General features: G+C 46.7%; 1 protein-coding gene across 1 annotated transcript in view; it reads right to left on the minus strand.

Annotated features, from left to right (window-relative positions):
• The window catches only part of LOC119378784 (ubiquitin-like modifier-activating enzyme 1), a gene marked incomplete at its 5' end in the record, with an annotated part of 34,020 nt that extends 20,634 nt beyond the window's left edge, over nucleotides 1-13,386 (minus strand). The window contains 4 exons of the mRNA XM_049411817.1: nucleotides 795-859; nucleotides 2,556-2,752; nucleotides 6,242-6,407; nucleotides 13,234-13,386. Of these exons, the coding sequence (XP_049267774.1) occupies nucleotides 795-859; nucleotides 2,556-2,752; nucleotides 6,242-6,407; nucleotides 13,234-13,386 (581 nt within the window). The remainder of the gene's footprint in view (nucleotides 1-794; nucleotides 860-2,555; nucleotides 2,753-6,241; nucleotides 6,408-13,233) is intronic.
• Nucleotides 13,387-16,270: the final 2,884 nt, after the last annotated feature.

The following is a 16,270-nucleotide window of genomic DNA, read 5'->3' on the forward strand; positions in this document are numbered from 1 at the left end:
TCAGAAATGAACCATATATGAGCTATGGGAAAGGCCTTCTTTCAAACAGTAGTTGGCATTTTGTTCACCCCTCCCTCCCCCTGCTCCCGCTCCAACATTCTTCGCTGTCCAGACCCTCGCGGAACCAAATTTTGTGACTGCCGCCTGCTACCTGAGGTGAGTTTGAGACCCCTGCTCTGAATAAATAGTAAAAATACCGATGAGAGAAAAATAATTAGCAGAATAGTGCATCTTTACCGCGAATTTCATTGCGCATATCTCTAAATTTGCGTTACCACCCGACTTCATTTCGTGTATGTGCCTTGACAAACCTTCGATCACAATTTGTCAATTAAACATGTGGCGTAATGCAAATAATGAAGAAGAAAGTGGTGAACATTAACCATTTGATTATATATTTCGACCTTTCGTGCAAGCAAAGCTGCAGTTACGCCGCTTCCAGTAATCGATTTCTAGGACTGCAATAATGCTTATCTGTCACAGAAGATTTTCGAGAGTTCAGTATTGCCTAAACAAAAAACACCCTATACAGACAAGGCGTAAAACAACGGTCACGTCACAAAAGTCTAATATGGATCCCAACATTGACCAGTACAGTAGCTCGCGGCTTGCTTGCTTGCGACACCTTTTTCTTTTTTTTTGACTTCGTTTGAGTTCCAGGTGCTACATTCTAATTAAATTATGCTACATACGAACGGAATTGTGTCAGTTCGCTTTCCAAAGGTGCTCAAAGCCTGTAACAAAGAACAGCTTCAAGCCACAACGTGATGCTAGCCAGGAGGCATTTCACTCACTTCAAGTACTTGACAGCATTCGCCGCACTCATCTTGAAGAGGCCTTCAAACTCGTCACGGGCCCACTGGAAAAAAAAAAACAACAACCATTAATTTCAATTTTCACTTTTCTTCGTTTTCACTGCTCTTTCTTTCGTTCCTTTTAGCTGTCTTTCTTTCACGGCGAGTTGTACGTAGAGCGATCGCGCGAAATGTCCGCATATGTTAGGACAAACATCACTGCGTCTGATATAGGCGATGTCGCATCGGCAAATATATTATGAGGGTACATGCGTGCGAGTGTCTAGAAACAGGCTCTGTGCAGACATGTTTTTTTTTTTTCACCATCGCCCTGCGCGTGTCAACGACATTTGTCTGCTTAGAGCAATAGATCTATTTATCCAGGTACATACGCAGAAAACGACTTTGTGCATGTGTTTGACCTTGAAGCTCAGCCAACGACAATTTTCCCATCTTTCTCCTCATACGTGTGTTGCCATAGCAACTGACATGCGCAGTGTCGGCTTGCTCTCCGCTCCCGCGCACCCCTCTTCGTCGGTCAGCGAGAGCTGAAGGTGTTGGCGAGAGCCGCGAGCCGGCGGGCGCGTGCCCTATCTCGACAGACATCAGGACACGGTTAGTAAATTTTCTGTGCTCTCAACGTTTCGCGTTTAGAGGACTGATAGCACGATAAACCGCTTCGGTTCGATGAGCGGCCGTATTCCCATCAACCAGCGTTTTGTTGAGTTACGCGACATAGGATACAAGAGAGTTAGCTCCTAGCCTTACTTCGTATAACATTCCGAAAATGCTGCTATCGCATTGCTTCGCTCTTGCGGCGAAACTGATGTTGTTGATTTTTTCATACCGAACTGCTATGAAGTACGGCTACGCATTTCTGTCGTGGAGTGTTTAGCGAGGCAGCCTGAGCTTATTGACGGCCTCGAGAAGTGCATGGCGTAAGCAAACGACGCGTAGTATTAGATACTAAGAAGAAAAAGGAATTTCTCTCGTGGTAGCGAATTACGCTTTCGCAATACCGAAAGAACCACCGTGGCTCTGCGCGAGAAGGCGCTTGGTAAGCGAGAAAACGCGCGAAATGAAAATGCAGGTGGCCACGCCGCCCTTAATTCCGCGCACCGACACGCCGTGACGTCATAGCTTGTGATGGCCTCTGCTAGGTCCTGCATATTTCTACAGGGTGCCCAAGCTATCGAGTACGAATATTTTAAACATGAGAAACTGTGTTACGCGAAGGAAACCTGGGTCATAATGTTCCAAGTACAGTTCAGTAGCCGTTAGTATTTTACAGCGAAGCCGTTTTGATCGACCCTGTGCCGTTGACGTCACTGGCGTATCGCTGGTCATGTGACTAGAGGGGCGAGAGTGTGGCTCGGCGGAAAGAGGAAATGGCTGCACCGAGAGGGGCTCAGTGGAAAGGGGTACAGACTGCCTCGCCGAGAGGGGTGTGAGCTAGGCTCCAGAAAAAAGGGGAACCAACGAGGAGCGAAAAGTAGGTCAGGGCCGGGCTCGGTGGAGCATAAAGAGGAAGGCAAATCTTTGTGCGAACCTCTTGCTTTAATGTTTCATTTACGTAGATGGCGGGATTCACATATAAAATACTGGCAGTACGTGTGATATGATGTGGTGTATAATTAAGTAGAACAATTGAGAACTAAGTTGCCCCCTTGTCGCCGAAACTAACGGCGATAGAGTAGTCTTTCAGTCCAAACTAATTCAGTGGTTCGCTTTATTTTGCCTTGAAGAGTGAGAGGAGCATACCTCGAGAGTGTGCTCTATTCTGTAGGGAAAGTGCGTGATGGTGCAGACGGGCACAGACGTCTCGGGTGGGTCCTGGGAGCACGAGTAGGACTCGGTCATGAACGGGATTATCACCTGGACGTTGCCCTTGGCGCCCATGGTGCCGGACTCGAGCAGCGGCTTACAGTAGTGCACGCACCGCCGGTCTATGTACCGCCCTGCACGACGTTCTGTACGCTTGTAACGACACACGCTGTCGCCGACTGCTGGCAGCGTGTCACCAACTGCTATACCCCGGGGTAATTCGAATGCGCGAGTGATCCCAAAGAAGGCGCCGTTTGGGCAACCGTTACTACAGTAGCGTGTTGAATTGCGCTACTTGCTACATTGCTGAAGTTGAATAAGCACGTAGAACGCGCCTTCGTGTCATCACCTCTATTTAGGAGGACCTCGCTTTGTGAGGAGGTCCTCTTAAAGGGAGGTCCCTTTCGTGATTACCCCTTCAAGAGGAGGAAGCGAATTCAGAGCGATCAGGTTGGAAGGTTGAAACAGGCGCATCCATCAGGCTGTCGAGATTTACGGCTGCAGACACGCTGCAGTTTCTCGTGCCAAGTACAATCGCGAAAAGCTGCTTCGCTCTTATGTAGTAATGTATAACGTTAACCATGTATGATATCGTGTAAACAAATAATATGTTTTTTTGCGCCTTCCCTGCAATAATTTCTGAAGAGATTGGCAGTATTCCTAACTAAGATAATCATAACAAAAAATACATAATCGTGTCTTGCAAATGAGGCAAACCGAGTACATGTAACTGATTACGGAAAAAAGTAACTGAATCACGAGTACAGTGACATTTCGCGAGTAAAAAAAAAAGAGGTCGATCAGTTACGAAAATATAGGTAAGTAAAAGTGATTACAAATCAATTAGAATAACTGAGTGCGTGCAAGTCTGGAACACTTGCGCCATTGCTAATTGCGCATGGCGCATAGGTAAGGACAGGGCTTGCATGCGGTTCATTGACAGCGGTGTTCAAGCGATGGTAAATGTACGACTATATTGCTCAAATAGCTATAGGCGTTGTATTCTCAGCAGCCCTTCCGCTTTGACACCAGCCCATGACAGGTGGATACCAAGTGAATTCGAGGTCAATTTCACCGTCTCGGTTTATGCCGAGGCGCGTCGCGCTGCTTAGAGGGGAAAAAAAGGTATGAACTAGTACTGAAGCCATCCCACAGTAAAAAGAATCACAGGGAAGGAAAAAATATTGATGCGCACACACATAAAACACGGACTCAGGAGACTCGGACGAGCGCAAACTTTCAACTACCTTTATTTTTCGTCGTGTCAACAATATATGCCATCAATCACGTGGTCACAACGCTAATCGCATGTTCACTGTCAGTTCACAAGAGCCACGCAAGAATTCCTTTTCACCATGCAATAAGGAAACAGAAGACTGGCTAACGCACGCGTTTCCTCTAGCTGAGATAAAAAAGGCTTTCAAAAGTTCCCGTGCGGTGCTATCTTGGCTTCGGCCCAAAACTCGGATCGCTCGGAAATTCGGCACGCACATGCAATGTCGGACATGCGCTGGTATAAATGCGCGTTCTCTTTATTAATTATGGTCAATTCATGTTCCCTTGCACGAACGTTGGTGCACTTTCCGGTCTGCCCGACATAAGACTTTCCACATGAAAGCGGAATCTCATAGACCACGCCAACCGCGCAGGCTACATAAGGCACTTCGCGCTTCATGCCACACACTCCAGGACTCTTCTTAGCCGAAGATATTTTCGGGCAGAGCTTTGCCAGCCCGCAACCTTCTTCAGATTGTGAGAAGTGCGGTGAATGTAGAGCAACACTACATGGCGGCTCCTGGATTGCGGCCCTGGTGTCTTACCGGAACGGGGTGCTTTTGACTCTCGCAGGAGAGCCTCTCTGCGACTGCCGTAACGAGCGTGCAAGGGTACCCGGCTTCCAACACTCGTCGTACTTGATTTCTAAAGCTGTCATGCATAGCATGTGGGCATGACTTTCCAAGCGCAGACCTCAGACAAAGGTTCACTATGGCCCGCTTAACTAGTTTCGACTGCGCTGAATCATATGGCAGCAGTCCCTTCTGCGCTCGTGGGCTGTACTACCAGCACACGTGAGTGCTTAAACAAAGCCTTAAATCTAAAAATTGCAACGAGTTATTGCAACGAGTAGCCTACGAGAACCGGTTTTATCTGCAGCGACAAGGTATTTGCATCGGGTCCTGTGTGGCACCTGCTTTGTGTAACATTTTTAGCGGACGTGGATAATTCTTTGTCTAGCATCCTAGAGACAACTAACGTTATCAAAGTTTTTAGATATGTAGACGCTTTTTAATGCTTTTAAAGAAACCCATTGATTTTAATCTTGACAAGTCCGTTCATTCTATCCTTGACGCGTTTCAGCAGTGCGGGAAGGGTTTGACCTTTACCCATGAAATCCCTTGCAATAACTCGTCGCAATTTTTAGATTTAATGCTTTGTTTAAGCACTCACGTGTGCTGGTCTTACAGCCCACTTGCGCAGAAGGGACTGCTGTCATATGATTCAGCTCAGTCGAAACTAGTTAAGCGGGCGATAGTGAAGATTTGTCTGGGGTCTGCGCTTGGAAAGCCATGCCCACATGCTATGCAGGACAGCTTTAGAAATCAAGTACGACGAGTGTTGGAAGCCGGGTACCCTTGCACGTTCGTTACGCCAGTCGCAGAGGCTCTCCTGCGAGAGTCAAAAGCACCCCGTTCCGGTAAGACACCAGGGCCGCAATCCAGGAGCCGCCCTGTATTATTGCCCTGCATTCACCGCACTTCTCACAATGTGAAGAAGGTTGTGGGCAGGCACGATGTGCCGATGGTTTTTGCAGCCCCGCGCAAGCTGGTAAAGCTCTGCCAGAAAATACCTTCGGCTAAGAAGAGTCCTGGGGTGTGTGGCATGAAGCACGAAATGCCTTATGTAGCCTGCGCGGTTGGCGTGGTCTATGAGATTGCATTTGCCTAAGACGATTGCATTTGTCTAAGACGACTATGATATGCATTTGCCTAAGACGACTATGATACGCATTTGCCTAAGACGACTGGAAGGCGAAAGCCATCTTCTTTTTCTGGTTCTTTTTTATCTGAGTATTGTATTGATCCCCCGCCTCTCCTGTAAGTTTGCTGCACCTAACGTGGTTTTGCACTGCCTCCGGGATCTGAGGCACTGCAAGTTTCTGCGCCTCACGCGGTTTTGCACACCCTCCATGATCGTCCGCCTTTGACCAAGCGAAGACGTCGTGCATTGACGTCATCATGTAACGCCGTCATCATGACGACGGCGTTACATGACGTTACATGATGACGTCACCAAGTAACATCGGACGTCCTAATGACGTCACAAGTTCTTGCTATCCGTGACGTTGTGGTGGCGTCACAGAGTGGCGTCATTGATGGCGTCATGCTACACTGAGGTCATGTGACTTGGTACGCCGACTGCACACACACGTTAATTTGAGTATCACGCGACTTTTGACCGACATTTATTACGTAGTCTCTTTTTTTTTGTGCGCCATTCTTGTTGACGCCGACGCCGGTTTTGCGAATCATAGTCAGGTCTCGCCAAATCGCGAAAACTTCTTCGACTCATGATATTTATAAGGCTTTCGCTTTATTACGTAGTAATCAAACGCTTATACTCACGCCCTTCGACGTTGTCCAAGGCGCTGGCCACACCGTTGAGGCTCTCGAAGAACTTGTCGTCGTAGACACTCTGCGTCTCTGGTCCGACCCTGTCCTCGTAAGCAATGATGTTGATCTCCGGATTCATCCGCGCCACAGCTTCCGCGGCAGCGGTCGACTTCATACGCTGAGAGGGGTGCGACAGATAAAATAAAATAAAAGGCCGGCTAACGTTCAGAGCTATTGAACCCACAGATTAGGGTTATATCGAACCCGAAAGGTTTCGCACGAGTTGCCCTTAAGTTGCTAAGAGAACGCTGGTTCGTTGGGGTTATGGTGACTGGCACTTGACTCCTGAGAGAGAAATAAGCGACGGGCGGTCGCTACAGGTCTATGCTTCGTATCTGCGCACTGCTATAAGGGGAGTGAACCAATTGAATTACCACGATTCTCTTTCAATGCATAGTGTGTGGGTATGTCTGGCTGCTGTAGTACGGCGTGCACTACTCTGTATGACGCAACCTTAATGAAAACCAGCAGACAGTGAAAGCAAGGAAGGTATAGGAGACGTTATTTGTAGTCTCTTAACTGAATTGTAGTAATGATATAAATGTGAAGACATTAAAGTGTACGAAAAGAGAATTTGCCAAAATAGCTTCTTGGGCTAGTTGCCTAATGCGTCAAAAGGTGTCGCTATATAACGCTAGCAGGGTTCTGCTAGCAGGGTTCTGCTAAAGGACGGACGTGTTTCTCGTGGGCTCCGGAATGACAGCGTCACATAAGTTTCTTTTTTTTTTCATGATTCGAGCTTGTTTTTTTAGTTATATGAGTACATAAGCCACTAGATTGAAGCTTAATAGGGCTTACAACTTTGTACTGTTTCCTGTGTGACAGTCGCCTGGGTTTTTTTTTTATTTGTTTGTTCGGCCACCACGTGGCTGAAAGGCACACATGTGCTTTGAAGTGTAGCATACTTGCGGAGTTTTGTGATACCATTTGACTTTAAGTGTATCCAATCCGCCGTGTGAACGATCTAGCATGGTCAAAAAGACCGTAAAGTGTTCAGGGTGCGGAATGAGATGGAACATAGAGGTTTGTACGGATGAGAAGACAGAGGGAGCTGACGCCAAGTGTAAGCAATGCGAGTTAGAGGCGAAAATGGAAATAATGATGGCTGCCCAGAATGAGCTCATGGTAAGAATCGTCGAGCTGGAGAATGCGTTGGCGACAGAGCGGGAAAAAACGATGGCTATGGGGGAAAGGCTTAAGTCAGCCGAGGAGGGGTTAGCAGAGGTAGTCATGGTGAACAAGGAAGCAAGCGACAGCGGGAACAGCGGGGCATCGACCCCCACAGTGGTAGACGCGAAGGGAGAAACAGGTTTGGAAAAGACAGGTGCAAGGGTCACAAGACCCACCTTCCGCGAAGTAGTTTTGGGAAGGGGAGGGGACAAAAAAGCAGCAGTGGCACGCGCTAGTAATCGAGGCAGTGGCCAGGTGTGGGACAGTCCAGCAGAAAAGTCGGAGCACGTGATAATCGCCGGGGACTCGAATTTAGTTAGATGCGCAGAAGCAGTCAAGGAAAGGGTGAGAGGCGACAAACGAGTTTTAATAGGGAAGTTCCCTATTAAAACTCAGTGATGAGACAAGCTAGCGCAAAACTCGCAACTAAGGCTAATGGACGTAACCTCGTGATAATCGCGGGAGGTCTAAACGACGTCTTGAATGAAGAATCAGCCGAACTAGCGATCACATTGGCGAAAGGGGTCGATGACATGCGCTCCATTTCCCCTCAGGTGCAGATAGTGGTATGCACAATACCGGAAGTACCAGTGCGAAATATCAACTTGCAAAGAGCGGTTGTCGACGCAAACAAAGAGATATGGCGAATTAGTCGTGAGAAGGGCTTCGAGGTAGTGGATATAAACAGGGAAGTGTACAGGTGAGGCGGTTTCCAAAGAGACAGAATTCACTTCGATAAGAGGCTTGGTCGTGAGGTGGGCTGGTGACTGGCAGGACGCGCAGTAGCTTTTTTGGGGGGCACGCGGGCCCTTCGGTGCCCAGGGTAGCTTGTAATGAGCAAAAAACCAGGGGGACTCTTTGACAGGCAGTATTGCGAAAAACCAGAGAAAAGGTAAAAGAAGGGAGAAGGCGCGTGTTTCAATTAGTTGCATAAACATGCAGGGTGGCAGAAAAAAGGCAAAATGGTTAGAGATTGAGGAGCAGTTAAACAAGGAACAGATAGGTGTTTATGCGGTTACAGAAACACACCTTAGAGACTTGGAAGAGCCACAAGATATTGACAATTATATTTGGGAAGGATGTAACAGGATCACATCAGAAAGGAGAGGTGCGGGTGTTGGAATGCTAATCCATAGCAGAACAAAATTGGATAGAGTGAAACAAACGTGTTCATAGCACATGTGGGTTTCGGGCACAGTAGGTGGAAAGAAAACGTGGCTAGGTGTAGCTTACTTGTGGACGGGGAATAACTGCAGAGAAAAGAATCTGGAGATAGTGAAATGCATAAGCGCCGATAATAAAGAATTTGGTCATGATGCCGAAATAATCCTTCTAGGGGACATGAACGCTCACATTCATGACCTTGACGGATATTCAGACACCAATGGCAAGTTATTGCTAGATCTCTGCGTGCAACATAGTCTTGAGATAGTTAACGTGGGGCCTAAGTGTGAGGGGCAGATCACGTGGGAAGTCGGATACAGGCAATCGAGCATTGATTATTGTCTCATGACAGAAGGAATATATGACAAACTTAGAGAGATGAGAATAGACGAGGAAGGCATTAACAGCTTGGGTAGTGATCATAAACGCATAATATTACAAATGGGATATAAAACTGAAAATAAGAACGTAGAATCAAAGTTTGGCAGCTTGTATCTAAATGACAAACAAATAACAAATATAGCCGCAAGAGTCGAGGAAAAAGTAGACGAACTACCAGGCAAAGACTGGAAGTATAGTGAGCTGCTACATGTAATCACGAAATAAATGGAAAAAGAGAAGAAAACTATTTGTTGGAAAGGAAAGAGAAATCCAAAAAGTTGGTGGAACAAAGAAATCCGGGAGGCGATCAAGAAGCGACGTGAGGCATCACGCGAGCACAGACAGGCAAAAAAGGAGAAGCGGCCACAGGACGAAGTCAACCAAATATGGGAAATATATTTAGAGCAAAAATCCATTGTGCAGAAATTAGTCGAGGCAAAAATTAAAGGTGAAAGTGAACGCTGGATGACAGAGATTCGCGAAAAGAAGAAGGCCGCGCCTAGGATATTTTGGAGCCACCTAAAAGCGCTGGGTAGAAAGTCTGTCACAATGGAACAACATATGGTAGATGAAAGAGGAAATCAATTGGAAGGGTATGAAGCGCTAGGTTACATCCGAAAGATAACAGCCGATTCGTTTAAAAAGGTCGCCCAGGGTATTCCCCCGGTGAGTAAAAGTACGCAAAGGAGTGCAACCGACGAAGATGTACTACTAGAGAATTTCAATTGGAAGAAGGCCGAAGGAAAAATTCCTAAGCGCGCTACTCCGGGCTTAGATGGGGTTCGTCAGCCTCATTAACGAACTCGGACATAACACCAAAGAAGCACTGCTGAAAGCCGTAGAAAAGTGCTTACAGGAGAGGGAAATACCAGACAGTTGGCGAAAAAGTAGAATGAACTTAATCTATAAAGGCAGGGGAGAAAAGGATAACATTCTTGACTCCCGCAAACACTCACACAAACACTCACTCATCCACCCGAGGAACACACACGACACTCACGACAATCACGCAACCTGTATAGCACCGACATTACATCGGTGCTATACAGGTTGGCGATGCAGGCAGTAAAATTAAAAATAGAAGCGTGGGTAGAACAAAATGATATTTTGGGAGAACTTCAGAATGGATTTCGAATCGACAGGCGGTTAGACGATAATCTGTTTGTTCTTACCCAGTGTATAGAAATATCAAAAATAAAAAACAGGCCCTTATATGTAGCTTATCTAGATATCACCGGGGCGTATGACAACGTTAATCAGGAAATTTTGTGGGATATATTGAAAGAAGTGGCCATAGGTGACGACTGTATACAGCTTTTGAGGGAAATATACCGAGAAAATACAGTTTGTATAGAATGGGAAGGAATAAGTAGCAAAGACAGCGTTGAAATTAGCAAGGGGCTGGGACAGGGATGTCCTTTGTCCCCGCTGTTATTCATGCTGTACATGGTGAGGATGGAAAAAGCGCTAGAAGGTAGCAACATTGGATTTAATTTGTCACACAAACAGGTCGGCACGATGGTTGAGCAGAAGCTTCCAGGTCTATTTGATGCTGATAATATTTTCTTATTTGCGGACAGTCAAGATGATATGCAGCGAACTGGCAGATATATGCGGAAGGGAATGTGAGGCTCTAGGAATAGGATTTAGTGCAACAAAATGTGGATTGATGGTATTCAATGATCACGAAGACCTTGCGGTCTTAATACAGGGCCAAAAAATACCGAGGGTAAGTGAGTACAAGTACCTCGGAGTATGAGTAAATGAGGGGGATAGATATGTGGAGGTACAAGAGAAAGCATCGGTAGCAAAGGGAAAGAGGAATGCTGCAATTATGAAGCACTGAGCTTTATGGGGATACAATAGGTACGAGGTGCTTCGAGGGCTGTGGAAGGGTGTGATGGTTCCGGGGCTTACATTTGGGAACTCAGTGGTGTGCATGAAGTCATAGGTGCAATCAGGAATGGATGTAAATCAAAGGACGATGGGCCGCCTCGCGTTTGGCGCTCACGGGAAGACGACAAATGAGGCGGTAAAGGGTGATATGGGATGGACAGGCTTTGAAGTGAGGGAAGCGCAGAGCAAAATGAGATTCGAAGAGAGGCTGAGGAAAATGAAGAAGAGTAGATGGGCAGAGAAGGTTTTCAGGTATTTGTATAGAAAAAGCGTTGACACGCAGTGGAGAAAAAGAACGAGGAGGCTCACCAGTAAATATGCGGCTAGCAGTGCGGGCGATATGGCAACAAGGAGCATTAAGCGGAAGGTCAGAGAGGCGGAGAGGACTTATTGAATGGCAGCGATGGAAAAGAAGCCGGCTCTGAGTAACTACCGAAAGGGAAAAAACGAAATAAGGAGGGAAAGGTTTTATAATAATTCAAGGGGAAGCGCCTTACTGTTTGAAGCAAGGTCGGGCTGCCTTAGAACGCGTAGTTATAAAGCGAGATTCAGTAACGAAGAAGAACAATGTACATGCTGCGGGGGAACTAAGGAAACGATGGAACATGTACTAATTGAATGTGGCGATATTCACCCAGGTATACGTGTGGGCACGAGTCTACATGAAGCCTTGGGTTTTAGGGACAACAATGGAAAGCTGAACACGTCCGCGATAGAAATAAGTAAGAGACGGTTAGAGTATTGGTGGCAGAAAAGTAGAGATAAAGTACAAAAATAAATAATGAGGAAAAATAGGGTCATTCTGCCGTAAGAGGCAGAGAGATGGACCGTGAATTTATATTTCTTTTGTATAATAACATAGATTTAATCAATGTAGATAAGGTATTAGGCCAACATGAAACAAGAAAGTTTTTTTTTTCTTTTTTCTTCGAGCTTGGTGGCAGACATGTCACCGCCCCGTCGTAAAGGGGATGCTCATAGCATCCATCCTTCCATCCAGACATGGGTGAGGAAGACGCAACGGGACACAACGGGACGCGAACCTTCAACTGTTCAATGTTAGCGCTTGTCCCGTTGTGTCTTCCTCGTCCGTGACTGCGAGCGCTATGACACCTTTTGAGACAATTTGCTGCCGGCAGGGACCGAACCTGCAACCTTAGGAAATGCACAGTGTCTGGCTATGTATGGCTGCTGTGGTACGACGTACAGCAAGAACATAGATGAGGGTGTGCCACCTGACAATATCGAAGCACAAGTCATCAAAAATAACGAAAGCTTGCAGAAAGTAGGTCCTCACTCAGTGAAAGTCTCTCCCCCCTCCGCTTTCGTCTTTGCCCCACACGCCAACGAACGAGTGAAGATCTGGGCGCTATATACTATACCATTCCTGGTTCGTTTAAACATGCAATAAACTCATAAGTCGACGCATTTGCCAATTTCACAATTTAACAAGCACCTGTGCGGTCAGCATAAACCTGAAGGGAACGGCGACTGACCTGCAATTAATTAACAAATCTTCGCACTTGCGCATCGTGCACCGCGTCCTATACTAAATCATATCTCACTCGCCAAATTTCCTCCTACACTTTGACCAGTCGTAGTACCTGGCAGGCAACGTGGCGCACTGCTGAGCTCTAGGATATTGGAAATGATGGGAGCTAAATGCAAGAACACACTCGTACTTATAGGTTAAGGTGCACATTAATGGACTTCAGGAGGTCAAAGCTGACTCAGAGTCCCCGGCTACGACGTGCCTCGTAGTTATACCGTAAATTTGGCACGTCAAACCCCAGTTTTTTTTTTTTTTTACTTTTGCGCTTTCTGCTTTCTGTATATTATACTCCACAACGTGCCCCTATATGCAATGGTGTGGTAATGCAGTGAGAAATTAAGCGTCATAATAACCATTTGTGGGGTTTCACGTGTCAAAACACCGAAATTATTATGAGCCATGCCGTGGTGGAGGGCCCCGAAAATTTCGATCATCAGGTGTTCTTTGAGGTGCACAGACATCTCACAGTACACAGGCCTCTTGGTTTTCGCCTCCTTCGAAAAACCCAGAGACATAAGCACCCAGGACATATGGGCGAAGAGTAGTGGAAAATCCGACAGCAGTACCCGTGTCCGCAAGACTAGCGAGAGATGTAGTACCGTGCTCAGGACATGGTCAGGGTCCAACAGATTCCTCGACTAGGAAGGCTCTACCTCCATAGGCGAAGAGCTTTGTTGGCTCTCTGATAAACCCCCATTGTCCCGCTATCTCTTGTCGGTTATAAGATGCCTCGCAATGGATCGACATACACACGAAGGTAACGGCGATAGGTGCAACTCACACCGACGTCCTCGGCCCGAAAAAGGAATTGCCTGTTCAGGTTGGACCTCTCGACTACGTCCATGTCCGCGACGCGGATAGAGCCGCTGGACGCCCCGATGCCCATCATGGCGAAGTTTTTGAGCAACTCACAGCCGACGGCCCCGGCTCCGACCTGTGCGATATAATGGAAGAATCGGCACTGAGATTCATGACATTTGCATTGCATGCGAAAACACTGGAAAAGTTTGTAGTTTCAACAGAAGGTTTTTCTCTATAATTAACGAATTTTAGGCACAGTAAGCAGCGGAATGCGCTCTTGTCCGACAGCAGTGCCGTTCTGCGTACCTCACTCTCTCTCTCTCTCTCCTTTAATTTTAAAAAAAATGTGAAGTTTTTAAAAGTGTACAGGCAAAATAAACTATGTAAATAGCACGCGATATAAGCCATCTTGGGTATATAGCTTCTCGTTATTATGAAAAGCGGCGCCACGGAAAGAGACGAAAAGACTGAAAGCACACGAACACAAACGCCGATGCATGCATCTTTCTTTATTCAGAATAAGAAAAATTCCTGCGCCAGTTTTCCATTGGTCGCGTTGCAGCGGAAAGAAATCTCGTATCTTATTGGGCAAATGTTTCTTTTGTTTGTTTTTATTGGATGCTTGGTTTTTGCTTTGTTGTGTGTAGCCATGGCGTGGGTGAACATACCTTATGTTCTGCGCTTTTCAATAAAATTTCGGTTCGCTGCTTGCGTCCGTGTGTTTTCAGTATTTTCGTCTGTTTCCGCCGCATCGGCTTTCATAATAATGAATCCGTACCAAATCGCCCAGTTATCAGTCCTACTTATAGCTTCTCGGTCCTGCAGTTTGTGGTTCCCTCAGTCCTTAAGAACGGCGGCCTCAGCTGTATTCCCGCCCGGTGTTGAACGCTTTCTCTACGTACGAACTTTACTAGCGTAACGATGCTTTGCGAATACAGGGCCAGGCTTTCAGATCATGCTGTCATTTCCGGCATAACGCTAACTCTGTAGCGCCCATCTGCTAGGTGGAAATCGAAACGCTTTCCCGTCACGTCTCCACATATCAGCGCCAAAACAGCTGGAGGCCGAAATCACGAAGCATTTATTTTGTAATTCTTGTTTCCTATTGGCTGGGCACTTTCAGTGATGACATTTTCATCGTCCCGATTGGCTGGAAATTTCTCTCGCGAACAATAGACGCGTACGAATTTTTTTTATGCACGCAGACTCCTATCTCTATATGCAATACGCGTAGATGTTCTTTATTATACGCAAGTGCGCTTCTCTGCACTGCACAATCGCCAAACTGTTGGCCAACATCAGTCATATGGTTCAAATAAAAACAATGTTCTAGTTGAAATGTGGGTTATATTATGCATGCGTATATCGCGAAAGCCGAGTCTACATTTCCCGCGTCAGAGCGCAAGCTAAGAGCGCTTGTACACGTTGTTTGAAGCGCACGTTGTTTGAAGAAATACCCACGACTAAATTAGCTGGCTAAACTGAGTCACGGGAAAACTAGCTTTGCAATTATGACAAGTGCATACAACGACAAAGCATCACTAATGCTTTTACATGGCGAGTGATAGCTTTCCTTTTTCGCAGCGGTGGTTCTTTTCATCTTCTTGCTTCTTGATATGGATGTTCATAGTCGCTGTTCCAAGGAGCCACTGGCGCGACGCTTCGATAGATTGCGCGTCATCATTTCGGAGGAGGCTACCGCTGAGTTCTTCGCTGTAGGGCCACTTGCCAGAGACGCCTTTGAAGCATATTGTGTGCTTGATGACAAACACTGATGCGCGATGTATTACGGAGGAGTAGCAGATGATATGAGTAGTCAAAGGTGAGCAAGAAATGTATTTGCAAATTGTGTGCAGAGAGGCAGCTGCAAGCAAGAAGGCGTAAGAACAACAACACGAGCTCCACTTCCATCGTCGTTTTCGTCGCCCTGCTTGTGCATTCCATTATGTTGGGGGATGACACGTTCTTCAATGCGCTGGAATGACTTGCAACATAACCCACTCCGGTGGGAGCCACGTCTCGGCGCTTAAATCGTGCCCGGTGAAGTAGGGCTTAAGACGGGAGATGCGGACGATGTCACTAGAGTGCAGAGAAAGTAACGAGCTACTAGACCGAAAGGGCGATCTCGTACGTGACCACATTGAGGTGTCGTAGGACCTTGTAAGGCCCGGGGTAGCGAGACAGAAGCCTCGACGACACGCCCATGTTGCTGGAAGGCGTCCAGAGGCTAACCAAAGGGACTAGAGGTTAGTAAACGATTCTGTAATGGCTGTTGTAGGGGGGCCTTCCCAGCCATACCACGGTACTGATTAAAGAGTAATGTGGGATGGCGACGTGGGATATAAGGAAATCTTATTATCATATCTCGAGATCACATTCTATTGTGCTGTTAAACGCGTTTTCTTAGCGTATGCAGTACAATTCTACCTATTTATTGTTTTTTCGTGAGTGAGTGTGCGAGTGCGTGGTGTGTGTGCCTTACAGCACTGCACGGGACGATTTTTCCGGCCCGGGCCCGGCCCGGCCCGAAAACGCCATGCTCCGACCCGCCCGAGCCCGGCCCGGTGTTCTTAAATGTGGCCCGTACCCGGCCCGGGCCCGAAAGGTTTGGGCCCGGCCCGTTTCAGCTAGTTATGCCTTGAGCATAAAGGAGGCACTGTCCCACCTTCGGTTATTGTGAAGATACCTGCCGCACACAAGATATTTTCTAGAGATTGTTTTAGGAACTTCTTTCAGTGTCACGACTTTAACTGGTACTGTGTATACTTTCGGTGAATTACGCCCGTAACACTCTTGCGAAATAATTGCAGGGCAATATAAAATATAATTGGAGTCGTAGCTGGCTCTTTCATATACGCACGCAGTGCTAACCACGCAATCTTATTTTTGCATTTCAAAGAACGACTACAAAGCATAATACTTCCATAAAGTGAAAAAACAAAAACAAAAACGAGGCAGACGTTTTTAGTTCGAGGAAATGGTGTAAACTTATATTAGGCGTTTCTTGAAATTACGTG

The sequence above is a fragment of the Rhipicephalus sanguineus genome, unplaced genomic scaffold, assembly GCF_013339695.2.
Source record: "Rhipicephalus sanguineus isolate Rsan-2018 unplaced genomic scaffold, BIME_Rsan_1.4 Seq98, whole genome shotgun sequence".
Taxonomy (NCBI): domain Eukaryota; kingdom Metazoa; phylum Arthropoda; class Arachnida; order Ixodida; family Ixodidae; genus Rhipicephalus; species Rhipicephalus sanguineus.